This window comes from Cryptotermes secundus, unplaced genomic scaffold (assembly GCF_002891405.2).
Source record: "Cryptotermes secundus unplaced genomic scaffold, Csec_1.0 scaffold162, whole genome shotgun sequence".
NCBI lineage: Eukaryota > Metazoa > Arthropoda > Insecta > Blattodea > Kalotermitidae > Cryptotermes > Cryptotermes secundus.
Genome location: NW_019739943.1, coordinates 1,588,473 through 1,604,435, shown reverse-complemented (window position 1 = coordinate 1,604,435; position 15,963 = coordinate 1,588,473). Strand labels below are relative to the sequence as shown.

Sequence of the window (15,963 nt, the reverse complement as noted above, 5' to 3'; positions counted from 1 at the left end):
CGTAGCACCTCAACCACTATGCTACTGCGTGCCCCCATATACTTTATTGGCTTCATATTTCAGGCACGTTTTCTATTGGGTATGGGACATAACAAAAACAAAGAAAATTATTTTTAAATATAGTAACAATGCTTACCAACATCATAATTTCAAATAACAATTCTGAGTATAACCACATATTTCTAAGCACTAGACCCAACACAACGGAAAAGCAACACACTCTTTGTATGGTATCATGAAGAAGATTTAAGTACTAAGATATGCTTTATAATTTCTGATGTGTTACAACAGCCAGACACTTGTTTGCAGATAAGGCTCCACAATCCTATTGAGACACCAAAGGTGGCTGAGTTCGGAATATTAATATCTCCTGGACAAGAGTACAGGGCGGTTATCAAGCCAAAAATAAGCAATGCTTCATCTTCACTCCGAACAATTCCAGAAAACAAGCGTCAATGTGTTTTCTCCGATGAAAGATATCTCAAGTTCTACCACACTTATACACAGAGAAACTGTGCTTTGGAGTGTGAAGCCAACTACACCCTTGCCACATGCATGTGTGTGCCTTACTACTTGCCAAGTAGGTTAACCCTATTCTTCTTCTGCAAGTTTTTTAAAACTAAAAAGGATTCTTAAATAACAAAGAATTGAACCCTTCCTATTTATTCTTTTTTGAGGAATTCTTTATAATGAAATTTTGCTGGATTTCTCATATGCTGAGATATGTCATTAAATAATCCTACATATATTAATATAAACTGTGAATATGAGAAGCAGACAGAAACAGAAAATTAATTAGTGCTCTTATCTCAAACATGCCAAGCAACATTCTATTTTTCCACTGCACTCATATGCTAATTAGTAAAATTCTTACAATTATAATTGTCAGCAGTAAAGTAAAAAAAAAAAAAGCATTCCCTGTACCAGGCCATGAAGGCCCATAGGGTTGTGAGATGTTGAGGGTCCCACATTATCTAGACCAGGCATGTCCAATGTGTCAATCGTGTGACGATTTTTGGTCGATACCATAGGCCTATAAGGAAATTATACGTCAAAGCATGTAAATTCACTTGTAATATATGATTATATTCAGATTCTGAAGAGAAAATACGTATTAGTCATCCTATTTTTCTGTTCTTATGTAGCTTACATGAAAATTGCTTTACACTTGTGTTAAGTGAACTATGGGGAATTCCCTACTCTATCCTTAACATGTGAACTCTTATTTTATCACTCGTCATCAGCCGTGTGTGTTCTGATGCAAGAGTGATCGACAACATGTGATTCACTTCGTTCCCTCCCTTCAGTCAACTGTGAATCCCCATACGTTGAACTAACAAGTAAGACGTATTATTATATTAGTTGTTAGTGGAGATTTGTCACTTTGCTGTGCATTAAACAAATATAATTTGGGGATGAGCTCGGTGTAATCAAAGGGACAGTAAGTGCTCTGCTCACGTTATTTTATTAATTTTGAAAGTGTCTGTGTGCATGTCAGATAAAACAGTTGCCTCAATATAGCGGAAAATGCAACGCCTCAGTATCCTTGCCAAAAAGGGTAATCTGGAACATCATTATAATGCTCTCCATAGCAATAAGTATAATGCTGATTTTCCACCCAAAAGTGGAATTCGTAAACTTAAGCTCAAAGAACTTAAATCGAAATTTGCTGCTCAACAATAGTTGATGGCAAAACCAAGGTCACTTTCTAAAAATGAAAATCATCCTTCAAGGCCAGCAATCTGATTGTTAAAAAATGTAGACCTTTCACTGAAGGGGAATTTATAAAAGAGTGTTTTCTTGAAATAGATGATAATCTTTTTGATGGATTTAAAAATAAGAAAGAGATCATAGCTACTATTCAAGATCTTCAATTATCAAGAAACACCACTGTGCGGTGAATAGAAATGATGTGTGTGGAAACACAACTGAATGAAGCTACAGACATCAGAGACACAGCCCAGTTACTAGTTGCTTTTACAACAAACATGTGTCGTGTTATTTTTACCAATATTTTTGCTTGAAGTGAGGTATGACGATAGGAGAGGGTGGTAGATCACTGGCAGTTTTGACACTAAAAAGTCTATCACAACCTGCTTGAAGTTGGACATGCCTGATCTACACAATCAGATGAAAGATGGCAGTAAGGTTGTCAGCCTTACGCACCGACGGTGCTTCACCTCCATGAAAATTACTTAATTAATTCCTGGTACTCATTTCTGTTAGAGGCTGAGTCAACCCCAGGGCCGTAGTGCGGCCGGAAGGATTAGGTCAATTGAAAAAATCCAATGACCTCATCGAGACTTGAACCCATGACCTTCCGGTTTGTAGCAAAGAGTAAAATTTAGTCTGCACCAAGACAAAGTAAATTAATAGTGCTGTCCCTAGTACTCACAATGTGATTTCATAATTAAAAACAAATGTATTACAATGTTAAGCCATATCTTTAAATGGGTAGGCTTGGCTGTCCTCATCCAAGAGATGTATTAGTACTGACACTGAAAATTAAAGTGTTATCCAGAAGTCACTAAGCTAACAGATGTGAAAGTTTCTTATGCATTTGTATTTGCGATTTGTTCCATATCCTATGGTGTCAAACACTAACTGGATTTACAGAAAGTAAATAAATTCAAATTCAAATAATTCATATATCTATAATGTCTTAACTGGACATTACAGTTCACTTTTTTGTCTGTTGTTTACCAACAACTTAAAACTACAGGGTGTTTCACAACTGATCTGCAGTACTCCAGGAGTGATTTCAGAGATAATGTAGTGCAAAAAACGTTAATTCAACACTGGTTCTATTTCCAGCCACTGATGTTTTAGGTGCATGCAAGAGAAAATAAAACAGAATACTAATCATAAGACTACATTGATATATTTAATGAGACACACTTCAAGTTAACTGTTCAAAATGTCCACCAAGTGTTCAAGGCACAGCCTCACTCGGTTCAAACAACATTTTACTGCCTATTGCATCATTTCAGGGTGTTCTTCTATGTAAGCAAATAGCATTCAATAGTTCCAGTCATCTGTATTTTGGTTCAGTACACCATCTCTTTCATAGGACCCCCACAAGAAGAAATCAAGCGGGGTTAGGTCTGGAGATCTTAATGGTAAAGGTACTGGACAAACATTCACAAGCCATTAATTCCCATAATGCTGACTCAAGTAAGCCATAACTTGACAGCCAAGATATTGAGGTGCCTCATCATGCACAAAAAAACTTCCTGAGTCTTGTCTCCAGAGGAATGTTCTTCATTAAAAAGTGACAACTGATTCATTAGAAAGTGCAGATAATTAGTAGCAGTTAAATATTGCCCCAAAATGGGTTCAATCAACAGATTTCTAATTAAACCACAGCAAACATATACTGAGAATCAATGCTCGAAGGTGCTTTCAACAGTCCCTTAATAATTATCAGCAGACCACAAGTGGTAATCATGTATTGTTAATTACATCCCAAATGAATTGTACTTCAGAAGTGAGCACTATTAAACGATTCGGAATATGACAATGTACAAGCATCCATTAGAAAAACTGAATATGAAAACTGTAATTATCCAACTGTGGAGCCTGCACACATCGCAAATAATAAAGATACAAACCACCTTCATGCATGGCTAGCCTTACACGCAATGTGGGTTCACCAAGTTGATTAGAGTTTCTCTGAACACTGGCCAATGGGCTATGTTGCATGAGGTTCATTATGTATACTTCTGCAGCAACAGACCATTCTAGAATTTATGGAACAACTATCCCTGTCTCCCACAGTCTCAGTTTGTATCTCTAAACACTTTTCTGTTCAGTATCCAGCTATGTAATGATCACCTATGATATTCATCAACAGCCAACCTCCTGTTTTAGTAGAAGAATCCATAAATGTAATGGATATCAGTGTATTCAGTGGCAATGAACTGTTAATTCACTTTGTATAAACATGTATAGAGAGAATATGATTTTGAACCTACTGCAATGCAATGTCATATCTGACTCCCAGCACAGATTAGGAGAGATGTAAGAAACAACTCAGAATTAGAAATGGCCACAATTCAGCTGTCCCCGGTGTTATCGTCTACTGAATTTAACATAAGTTAGTTGTTATCAGTGCTGCCATAAACTGTCTTAAAAGTACGCATTTGTTTGAAAGACTTCAAATAACCACAGCTCCTCAGTGGTTGGAAACAGGACAATGTTGCAATGATACTTTTCACTTGGAAATTACCATTGAATCAGCTCCCAAAGTATGGCAGACTGGTTGTAAAATCACCTTGTATGTGACTGATTCTTATCTTACAAACATCCTGCTTAAGCGGCTGGAGAGAACAAATGAAACTTGGGTCTGATCAATCTGACAGATATTTCATATATAATTTTAAAGATTTCTGACCATGGTCTGGTGTCATGAGGTATGGATGCTGTCCAGACAGTGTCCACTGTTTAGAGTTCGGATTATGTCTATAACATTTCTTCCATAACAACAACTTCACACAATGAACAATATCTGGAAAACATCATAACATCAAATTATAGATATCAATCCATCAAGTTCTGCTTCATTTAACTGAATTTAATTTATTAATTTAAGCACAGTTCAACAGCTCATTTTCAGTATTTCTCAAACATTCCTTTGAATATACATATTGCAGAGGATGCTGACACTACGATATGTGCCAAGAAGGATGAGAACTGCACAACAAATGCTCGAAGTAAGTCAACCAAATCAACCTTTTCCATAATTGGTTAAACTGTTCCTTTCTGAGGGATTATTCAAGAGAAGTGGGGAAATATGTAATTGGATATAAGAAATGTGTTTGTTCATAAAAGAACTGTTCTAAGGAAAGCTGTTTATATTATCTGTAAAAGAGTATCAGCTGATCTCGTATGATCATTTCATTTCATTTCATTTCATACAGGAAGAAGGAAGATAACATTAACTTTTAACAACATGTATACGAATCTCATGTATTGGAAACATCTATTCCACATAGCAATTAAGTTTATATCACATATCTGCATTACAATTGGCAACAATATTTGGCATGCATAGTGGTCCCACAACCAACCATCTTGGACATTTTTCTTTCTGACAAATGATTTTTCAAATACAGTGCTAAAGAGTCAACTCCATTGGGGTAAAAACGACACATCTGCATGATTTCTCCTCATTTGAGAAATGTACTTAGTGCCTACTAGTGCACGCCGCAGTGGGAAGCCAGCGACTAACCACTTGAGCTATGGCGCAGCCTATTTTTCATGCTTACTGACAATCCAATGTAGTTCCATCAACATAAGACTGAGACTAAATATGATATCCATAGGGGCCATTGAGATGCGCCTTGTGGATGAATCTCTCAACACTTCAAATTCTGAAACAGTCAGTAAAGATCTACCTCCTAAGCACTGTCAGTGCCTGCCAGGATGCAGTGAGCTTAGATACGGCAGCACTCTCTCATCTAGCACAATGTCTGGATATTTCGCTATGAACAAAGAATATAGTACAAAGGATGGAACGTATTTCAGGTAAGACAAAATAACTATTTTACTATATCTAATCAACTTTAATGCAATGCATGTTATATGATGTAAATATTTTTTCAAATACATGGAAATACAAACAATCTGATCATCGCCACATGCACACATGCTAATGCAAATATGAATGCACTCACTCATACTCTGGTCTTCACACAAGCCTTAAAAAAAAGAAGAAAAAGAGGTAAATTCTTACTTAATGTTTTTTTAAATTCGCTTAGTAGGGGGTGGGGTACAACTGGGTCCACTCGGAACGGTGGCCATTGATTGGCCTATTGTAGCCTACCCCGGGTGATTACGATGATGGAGAATTTGGTGGAATGAAGATTGGCAGGGGAAACCAAAGTACCCAGAGAAAATCTGCCCCAGCGCCACTTTGTCCACCACAAATCCCACTTGACCAGACTCGGGATCGAACCCAGGCCGCAGCGATGGGAAGCCAGCGACTAACCACTTGAGCTATGGCTCGGCCTTAATCCCTACTTAAAGAATGTTTTGTACAGCAGGCAGATAGGACAAACACAGAAACAGATATTTTGTCATTTGCTCACCTATCACTGTGACAAATGAACTTGGAAAGAGTGGCATAAGAACTAACATTTGAGCTTCCATCAATAAATAGGCTTCAGTCTACACCATACAGACATACTTGTATATGGGTAAGTATATCATCAGAAGACATAAATGATGATATTGGAGCTTCCATCAAGAGTAACATGACAGAATGGCACAAGCTCACAAACAATACCATAACAGTCACAAAATGCATGCTGACAGCTGGATACCCACTAGAACCACATGGTAAACCTATCCCTGTAACAGATTGTGGAGACCCATAGGGTTGAGATATTGAGGCTCCCATATTTTCTAGAGAGACGGTTCACAGATGGTGGAGAGGTTGTCAGCCTCACATGCTGGCAACACTTTACACCCAGGACCATTCCGGGTACTCATTAGTGTAAGAAACTATAGTACAGGATATGTATCTACAGGCAACATGGGAAAAAATACTTAATCTTCATTTGTGAGCTCCCAAAAAGACACATGTAAGCTGGAGATTACACTGATCATGTTTGAAAAGCCAAGGAAATGGGCCAGATTCATGCTTGTGAAAAATGACAATAACAGTAATGGGCTTCAATACTATTAAAAAAATATCAGGATGGGAGCATACCTGCTATGTCACACAAGAATAGATGTGGTAGGACAACAGGTATAATACAGAGACGAATGTGACAATGATAAATGGTGGGTGTTCAATGATTGAAGAGGTCAGCATATAATCAAAGAGCAAACATAGTCAGGCTGATTGGTGTCAGCCTGAGAGGACAGCAGTCATTGGGACATGGAAGCTGAAGACACTACTGACAACACTAGTCTGTGTGTGACAGTGACCTGTGAAGTGTAGTCATGAGCTATAAAAGTGTTCAATAGATCTAATTACCAATCCGAACCCCATCTATAGTCACTCTATCAAGTGACAATATATATACACAAATATAAATTTTAAAGAAAGAACATGGGACTTTTATTTTAGGTTATGGTGAATTCACATATTTAAAGATGTCAAAAGAATTCAATTAACCAAGTATTATTGTTGTGTGGTGGAAATGGGAAATTGAAGCACATTGGAGAGTTCAAAGTCTGAGTCTCAGCTTTATGACTGACCTCTGACAATTATGTTTTTCTTTCTTATTTACAGGAGAAATGTGGCAGTGGTGCACCTGTTTTTTACAGAGTCACAGTTCATGAGCTATTACAAGTCAGAGCTGTTTGGACTCACTGAATTTCTTTGTAAGTAACCACAATAACTTCTATTGTGTGCGCATCCGTTGCTGTGGGAGCACATTCACCGAACCATTGCCTATCAATTCACATCTTTTCTGTCTATGCTACTGCAGCCTTTGGCTGTCATGTCACATTGCTCCATCCTTAAGGCTGCTCGTCCCAAATGGCCTACAGGCCATGGGGATGCACATTCAATGTTTGCGATTGCCCTCACAAATAGCATCACAATGTCATCTGGCTCTCACGCCTCTTCTTCCAGTTTCAGCGATGTCCAGCCTTATTCCTCGTGGACTGGATCTCACACTGCTGTTTCTCAACTGCTCCCTCTTTAGGGATGCTTGTCTCAAGCACCACGGTCATTTTGTGAATGTGCCTCCCTCAATCCGCTTCCACTACCACCAGTCTCCAGTCATCATTACAGGCACCTCCCTTGGAGGCCAGATGGGCATTCTCGCTTTGGCTTGATTGGTGGCCCTGGAACCCTTCCCTACGAGGTTATCCAAGGCCTCCTGGGGTCCTTCCAGTTGCAATGACACAACTGTATCATACCGAGCCACTGCTACCGCACTATTGCCCTTTGTATAGGAGGTGAACACAGCTGCACTCCAGGGACCCACAATGGCACTTCCTCACCCCCCCTTGTAGCATGTGGTGTTTAAAATGCATCTTGGGAGTATATAACATCAAATCTCAAGATGAACTCATCGGTGATACTGACAAAGAACACCCAAGCTGTCAGTGGGTGCCATCTCAGTTTTACTAAAGCTTCCCTCAAGAAGGGGGTGGGTTTTACTTGATGCTGTCTGCAGGACGCGCTGTGTAGGCGGTCCCTCTCGGGCAGTCCTCTGTCCAATAGTTGGTCTCTTCCAATTCGGACTGAATGGAATTTATCATGGCCTCCATGTTTACTCGACCGGTACTCGCTGTGGCTTTCATTCCTTCTTGGCAGACTGTAATTCCAGTTCCCATTTGTTTCTGACCCATCTTCATCGTGGTCTCCACCTTAATTGTGGTGTATAGGTTAGGGGCTGTGGAGTTCATATTTGTGTATTTCTATATATTTTCTTTTTGTATGATGTTGCTACATTGTTTTAGTTATTTCCTTTGTGTTCATATTCTTCTTGTGTATCGCTAATGCTTTTCCTTTATCTACCTTTATTACTATAAGTTTGTTCATTTCTATTTTGTTGTTTTGTTTTTGTTTTCAATTCTTGTTTCTCTTATTTGTTATTTTATTTTTCCAGCTAATGTCTCATATTTATTGCAACTATATATCTATAATAATTTTGTTTCGTTATACTAAGGTTACTTATTGCTGTCTCAGCTTCATGGGCTAATGTTTCTATCCATTTTTTATTTCTGTGGTGTACATTGTATTTCAAACCTTTATTTATGAGTTGGATTTCATGTTAATTATATATAGTTCTTCTTCTTGTTCTTCCTACTCTCAGAATTGAGCATCTTTTCAACATATTCTGGGCACATATTAAATGGGGTGGATGAAGAATCTCTCTCTCGCTAAATTCACGTATCTTCATCATCTTCTCCACGACATCAATTCAGTAATCAGAATACTTCCGACTCATTATCCCCATTTTTGACTGGCAGATCCAAAACTATCACAGACTAGTCTTTTATTACAGAGTGAAATATAAATCTATATAGTAGTTGCTATTTTGCAGCCTTTGAAATAATTCAACCAACAACTCTACGGATTTTTTCACTGCTTTACAAACTATCAACTATCATTTCTACAAGTCCATCTCACATCTGGGAGACTTTGGCTTATAACTAAAATGTGTGGTTCTGGTAAATATCTAGGCAATGCTGTCATAGTATCCAAAACTATATAACTGATAACTAGACTTGTAACTCATCTTTCTAAACTATCATCTGAAGTATTAAACAATATAATGAACACACTGATATATTGGGTTTTTGGACTTTATCCATCGCCCTGGTTTTTAAGATAACTAATAAAAACACGACGTTTCGGAAACTGGATCTGTTTCCATCCTCAGGTGAAGGAAAACACCTATTCTGTTGGGTCTGTTAGAAAGAGCTAGCCTCAATCACTGGACTACCAGTTATACAAGTAGTAACTACTTGTATAAACGGTATGGACCCGGTATTTACCCTTCTTCTAGAAAATATGGATAAAGTCCAAAAACCCAATATATCAGTGTGTTATACACCACTGTCAGAATCCTATAGTAACTACTAATATAATGAACACATTTATCTTCAAGAGAGCTGCAAAATGTTAACATATATTACAGACAAAGCTCAACATCTGAATTACACTACACATACAGAAATTCTGCTTTATCTGTTAACTCTTCTGTTACAGCAAATACTGGAGGACTACTTGGACTCTTCCTTGGCTTTAGCTTCCTCAGTGTTGTGGAAGTTATATATTTTATCTCCATGAGATTGTGGTGCAATGTAATCCACAGACAACAACACGCTCCTAACCAACAGAAATCCTTACTTCTAAGCAACTCCAGTCATGTTAGTGTAGTCACTCCATATCCATTTGCTCAGTAATTGATCACAATGCACTATGATCATACACTATTTCACGCACCTTATAAATCAGTGGTTATGTAATAAAAATTTGCAATACATTAATAAAAATCCTTGCCATACCTCATTTGGTCTTCAACATTTTGAAATGCATGTTCCAAAATATACAACCAGATTTGAATGACTGAACATATAAAAGTAAGTATAGATATTGCTAACTTTATTCTGGGTATACAGATAAAAAAAATCCCAGTACTGGAATAAAAGCAACTTATATCTCGCTCATTTTGAGTTTTAATAGTGTGCATCCTGTTGTGTGTCATAAATAAGATATACAAAAGTATATACACAACAATATTGTTGTGTAGATGGCATACCTTATATACTTCTGTATATCTCATTTTGAGTTAGCATATAATTCATAGTAACATCAGATGGCCACTCAAGAACCATCATTATAAACAGTGTCACATAACTTTGAACAAGGCCCCACATTCCTAGTCAACTCCCGCGCATAGCTTGTGGTGGGAGGAGTTTCTTAACACTCGTTCTTCCACTGGCCACCTGTCACTTCTCACACCCTCCACCCCCTTGTCTGAAATTTTTCTTCTGCGCATTCAAGGTTAACCCTTGGCCTTGTTTGAAGTTACGTGACACTTGCTATAATTCCATGGAGCAAAGTTATTCTCACTTAACAAAGAATTTCCTTGCCTTTTATGGAACCCAAAAGTTCATTATTCTGTGCACTGAAATCCACCATTAATCCCAATCCTAAGCCAGAAGAATCCAGTTCATACCCTCTCACACTCAAGATACCTTTTAATACCGCCATGCCACCTATTCCAGGATATCTTCCAAGTGCTTCTCCTCTTCAAGTTTCCAACCAAAATTGAGTTTACATCTCTCACTTATACCTTTTGTCATTAATGTAATGCCTGCCACATGCCCTACCCACCATATCCTTCTCGATTTCATGGCTTCAACAATATTAAAAGAAGAGTACAAATTACAAATCTCCAATAATGCAGTTTTTCCTAGGATCCTATTCCTGCCTCTCTCAGATCCAAATAATCTCTTAAGCAACCTACTCCCTCAAAGTGACAGACAAGGTTTCACCCCCATACAAGGTAAAGTTTTCCTTGTGTTTATCCAATTAACCACTACTCCATGAAGATTTATGGGGGAGTGGATGTATAGATCAATGCATTCTTGTCCTTGGCTACAGAGATGAGTGGTCAGCTTCATGGCCCGGCAGCTTCACCCCTGGAAAGAGTCCCCAGTCCTCATTGCATAGGAGGCTAGGCGGGCCAGGATGGCAGGAAGAGAAGATAAGTCTTGCCCCTACAGGGAGTAGAACTCATACCCCTCAGTCATCCAGTTAGTAGTCTGTCACTATACATAATGCACTCTCCTATCTTCCAAGTCTCACAACCATATAAAACAAATTATATATTCTATTCTAATCTTTACATATTATCACGTGTATTAGTGACTAGAGAAGGGGTCTGGATTGATGAATAGATTTACTGACCACTCACAGGTTGTAACTACAAATAACTATAACAGTATTGCTGATTCCCACACTACAATCACTCTACACTAAGTCTTCTCAGTTTATTTCCCGTAGTCCTTACCTAATAACAGCTCTGCAGAATGGCTCTGCCTCTGCCATGTTATCACTACAAGTATTCTGGTAACAAATCTTAGTAATGGAGATTCTTCAGCTTCCATTGCCCAATGGTTAACACTCCACAGGGAAATACTCAACTCCTCTCAACTACTGAACTCCAAATTCTAGTTCTATCAATAGGGCCAAACTGAGAAGGCTCTTACATGAAGATGGAGACAGAATCCAGTCTCTTAAACGTTGCATTTTAAATAAAAAACAGGATGATGGATAATATGCAAAAACACAACAACTATATAAAGTATACTGTTTCAAAAATTCTGAATAGGAAATAACTCAGACAAATGCTTGCCTATATGCAGTTTACTGTAAGTTATTTTAAATGTACTTTAATTGGCCTAACTAAATGCACAATGTCTGTCTACTCACTGAACCGTGAATCATAAGCTTTCTTGAGGTTCACAAACAGGTGTTACAGTGATCTGTATTCAGCCCTAAAGTTTGGCTTTTTTAAATATACCATGTAAAGTGGAAGCACGCAGTAGCATAGTTGGTAGAGGCACTATGCTACAAGCCGGAAGGTCACGGGTTCAAGTCCTGATGAGGTCATTGGATTTCTTCCCACTGACCTAATCCTTCCGGCTGCACTATGGCCCTGCGGTAGACTCAGCCTCTGACAAAAATGAGTACCAGGAATATTCTTGGGAGTAAAGGGCAGCCAGCACGTATGGCTGACAACCCTGCCGCCATCTATGAGCCGAATGTCTAGAAAATGTGGGAACCTCAACATCTCATGACCCTATGGGCCTCCATAGCTTCAAAGTAAAGAGAGCAAATAACTATGTGACAACAGAAAGCCAGGATATCGCAGTCAGTCTAGCAACTGGCTACTGGCTGGACAATGGAGGTGTCAGAGTTCTGAGTCCCTGTGGGGTCAAGAATTTTATTTTCTCCATGTCATCCAGACCGGTTCTGAGGTCCATTCAATCTCCTATCCAATTGGCACCAGGGTGCTCTTTCCCCAGGGACAAAATGGCAGGGGCGTGAAGCTGACCACTCATCTCCAGCTAGTGCCAAGGTCAAGAAAATGTGAATCTATACATCCATTCCCCCACGTCTTCATGGCATAGTGATTAATTTGTTAAGCACAAGGGCAACTTTACCTTTTTACCTTAAGGAAGAGACAACAAACACCTGCAGCTGTGTATGACTACAAGTGGAACATGGGTGCAATTCAACTCAGAGATTGAATGCTACAGCCTTATTTGCCTGAGCTTAAGGAAGGTTCTATGTGGTACATAAAATTGTTCAAAAAGTTACTCATGGTAGTTATCCACAATTCTGTTATAATATTGTCATGTGTTAGGTATGTGATGTCACAAAAAACTTCATGCCGTTTTGGATCTAGCAAATTTATTCCACATTCGCTTTTACATTTACACAATTTACAATTACAATTACTGCCACTGGCAGTATCACAATTACTTCCACTGCTCTCAGCAACTTCGTAATCCATACTCTGTCACTCCTGCATAGCACAAATACGTGACACTGCTCCCTCCTTAAGGCTGTTCGTCCCGAATAGCCTAATGGTGCATCCTTGTTCCTATTCTTTGAAGGCTGTTCTTGCAACGTCTTCTTTTTGTCGGGCTACCCCTCTTGCAGCGACTATTCTCCAGCTGTTACATCTGCTCCCTTCGTAAGATTGTTTCTCCCAAACAATTCCATGGTCCAGCGTTGTATCACATTCACTCCTCACTTTCATTCTCCATTCATGCCAGGGAGGCCAGTGTTTCTACATTACCAATTCCTCCTCTAGTCCTTGTTTCCTTTTCTGTTTTGGAGGGGCTCGACCCCACCACAGTGTCTAGTTTTTGATGTTCTGTAATCCACTGGAAATCTCTACTGCTTGTTGCCTCATATCCAGCCCTAGGGTCTTCCTGAGAGTTCAGCTGGATGTTCTCTCATTCCCAGGATGCAGCCGCCGTCTTGTGTGTTCATCCTTCATTCCAATGCTGCCCTCTGGTTCCACCTTAAGTTTCCGCCCTCTGAGGGGTCCTCTTGCAACGTTGTTCCTAGTCTGGTTGTTCCCAACGATGTGTCCCTTGCACCATGCCACTCCTGCACGGCGGGTCATTCTTCAGGGAGCAGCGACAGCAACTTCATCCAGGATTCACAATCTCCTCGGGTCAGTTTCTTTGGCTCCTCGCATCATTCTGCAGCTTGCTTCTTGCCCCTATACTGCCTCTTCCATCCTTTGACCGACTGCACAATGGCATCATCCTTGGGGACCTCTCGTTGTTGGGCCACATAAGGTTTCCTGTCTACTGAGGTCTGCTCTTCACCTTCTGGACGTGCCTCCATCTCTTGGCAGACGATCATCTTTTCGTCCATTTTGGGTTTGATTTCGGCCACCATCTTCTTGTGGCTGGCTCCCATATTTTCTCACATGGCTTTCGTCCTTGCTTCGATTGCTTGTTTCCACTCGGATGGCTTCAAATTCTGCGGCAATCTTTTCACGCCAGGCTTTTCTGTCGACGTCCGCCTTCACCTGGTTGGCTCTAATCTCCTCTCACACTGCATCTGTTTTTTCTTGGCCAGCTCAGATTTCCTTCAACAGCAGTTCCATCATCTGCTGTGACTCCATTTTCGTGGCAGTATAATACTCAATGCACTCGTGAATTAATTATTCGTTGTATTATAAGTTCGTAAACCACTTCTGACATCAGTTGTCACGTGTTAGGTATGTGACCTCAGAAATAACTTCATGCCATTTTGGATCTAGAAACTTTATTCCACATTCACCCTTACATTTACACAATTTACAATTGCTTCCACTGCTCTCGGCAACTTCACAATCCACACTCTGTCACTCCCGATCACACACTGGCTCACACACCGCTCAGCCGGCTTCTTATACTCTTCCCTGTTGCCACGTAGTATCCGCGCTGTCCCCTGTTATATCACAGTGGGAAGTGCTGTTACGTCACTGCTGGCGGGGGGAGGGGGTCCTGCATTGTGCAAATATGTCACAATATACTGGTCCACGCCAAACAATAAGTGAAGCTATCATCCATATCTCCACTTCCAGTGTGCTTGCTTTCTTCATGCAAATACAGAATGTTCAGTTTACAAGACAAGTTATTAAAAACATAATTTCAGCTTTGCTCAAAAAACTTATATAGTTATGTCATAAGTGAAGGTTTAAACATTTCAATGAAAAAATTATAGGGCCATATAAAAGATACTTCCACAGTACAGCAATGAGTGCAATATTTAAATGTCTGCATTGAAGGGTTAAAATCAGTAAGATGACATATCACAACATTCTTTTCCCTGTCACTTAACTTACTGGTTAACACATTGCGGACCAGTGGTTTAAACATTTAAATCACCCTGGGGACCGGCGTTTTTAAACCTACTACCCTAACTTGTGCACTGTTCACTTTAAAAATTAATATAAAATCTCCTAATTAATTTTATGAACTGAAATTTTTGGAGAACACTTACCAGAGCTCCTAGAAGTGCTTGTGCATGTGATATCTCTGGAAACATCTCTGGATATCTCTGGAGGCATTATGCAGAAGTTGCTGAATTTTGAAAAGCCTGCCCATTGGTTGTGGTTGCACTTCATTATTGTCGAAATGCAAACACCACCATATCTGTTCAAATCTCTTATGACTCATGAGTTTGCCGAAAATTGCAATTTCTAAAAATGGGTCACTTGACCAATAATCCTTCAAACTTTCTCTCTTCGTAAGGCCCATTAGAATGATCATAGCCAAAAAATTTTTCATTTCTGTTGAAGCGACATCCACCCACTTCAAAACCTTATTGGTTCTGTCGTACGCCTCATGGTGTTGGAGATAGTATCTGTTAGTTTCCTGACACAACAAGTCAAAGAAACTATCTCCAAAAAACAGTGACGCAACTTCAGACACGTCCGTTGGGTCCGATGGCATCTGCTTCACCCCTGGATCACCAGTAAACTTTCCCAAAGTGGGGGTTTTGTCCACTTTATCCCATGTAGCTGTCCCGACACTAGCACTTTCAACGGAGCTCTCACTTTCACTTGACACATTTTGGGCAGCCCTGTGGCCCCCATCACTGTCACTGTCACTGTCACTGATAATGGCCTCGCTATCAGAAGATGAAGCAGTTGGCAAATCTGATAGCTCAGCGGAGAACATATCTAATATTTCCTGTCCTCCGAGAGATCGCAACTGCTTTCGTCTCTGAGCCATGTTGAACTGGTAGCTGTGTAGTTCATACGTGTAAGCTTGGATTAGAACAAAGCCAATTTTGTTTAGGTTGTGACAGGAAATGACTCTGGTCGAGTTACTAGATAAGGCAGCAATCATTCCCGAGGTCATCTACGCAGTAGTTACAATTCAAAGAAGCCACACAGCGATACATAGTGTTTTGCAACATAACGTGACCATTGAGGGCCATATGGCAAGACCGGTCCGCAACGCTTGGAAACG

The 15,963-nt window shown here is 39.6% G+C and overlaps 2 protein-coding genes across 4 annotated transcripts in view; one reads left to right on the top strand and one right to left on the bottom strand.

Moving 5' to 3' along the window:
* LOC111872051 (pickpocket protein 28) overlaps window positions 1-9,979 on the top strand; it is a 34,147-nt gene extending 24,168 nt beyond the window's left edge. For 2 of the 3 annotated variants that reach the window (XM_033754510.1, XM_023865548.2), the window contains 5 exons: window positions 310-580; window positions 4,653-4,712; window positions 5,325-5,526; window positions 7,241-7,332; window positions 9,677-9,979. In XM_033754510.1, the coding sequence (XP_033610401.1) occupies window positions 310-580; window positions 4,653-4,712; window positions 5,325-5,526; window positions 7,241-7,332; window positions 9,677-9,873 (822 nt within the window). In that variant the 3' untranslated portion in view covers window positions 9,874-9,979. The remainder of the gene's footprint in view (window positions 1-309; window positions 581-4,652; window positions 4,713-5,324; window positions 5,527-7,240; window positions 7,333-9,676) is intronic. The other variant, XM_033754511.1, reaches the window with a different exon arrangement.
* Window positions 1-15,963, bottom strand: part of LOC111872049 (uncharacterized protein KIAA2026) — an 87,720-nt gene that overhangs the window by 70,687 nt on the left and 1,070 nt on the right. The window lies entirely within an intron of this gene.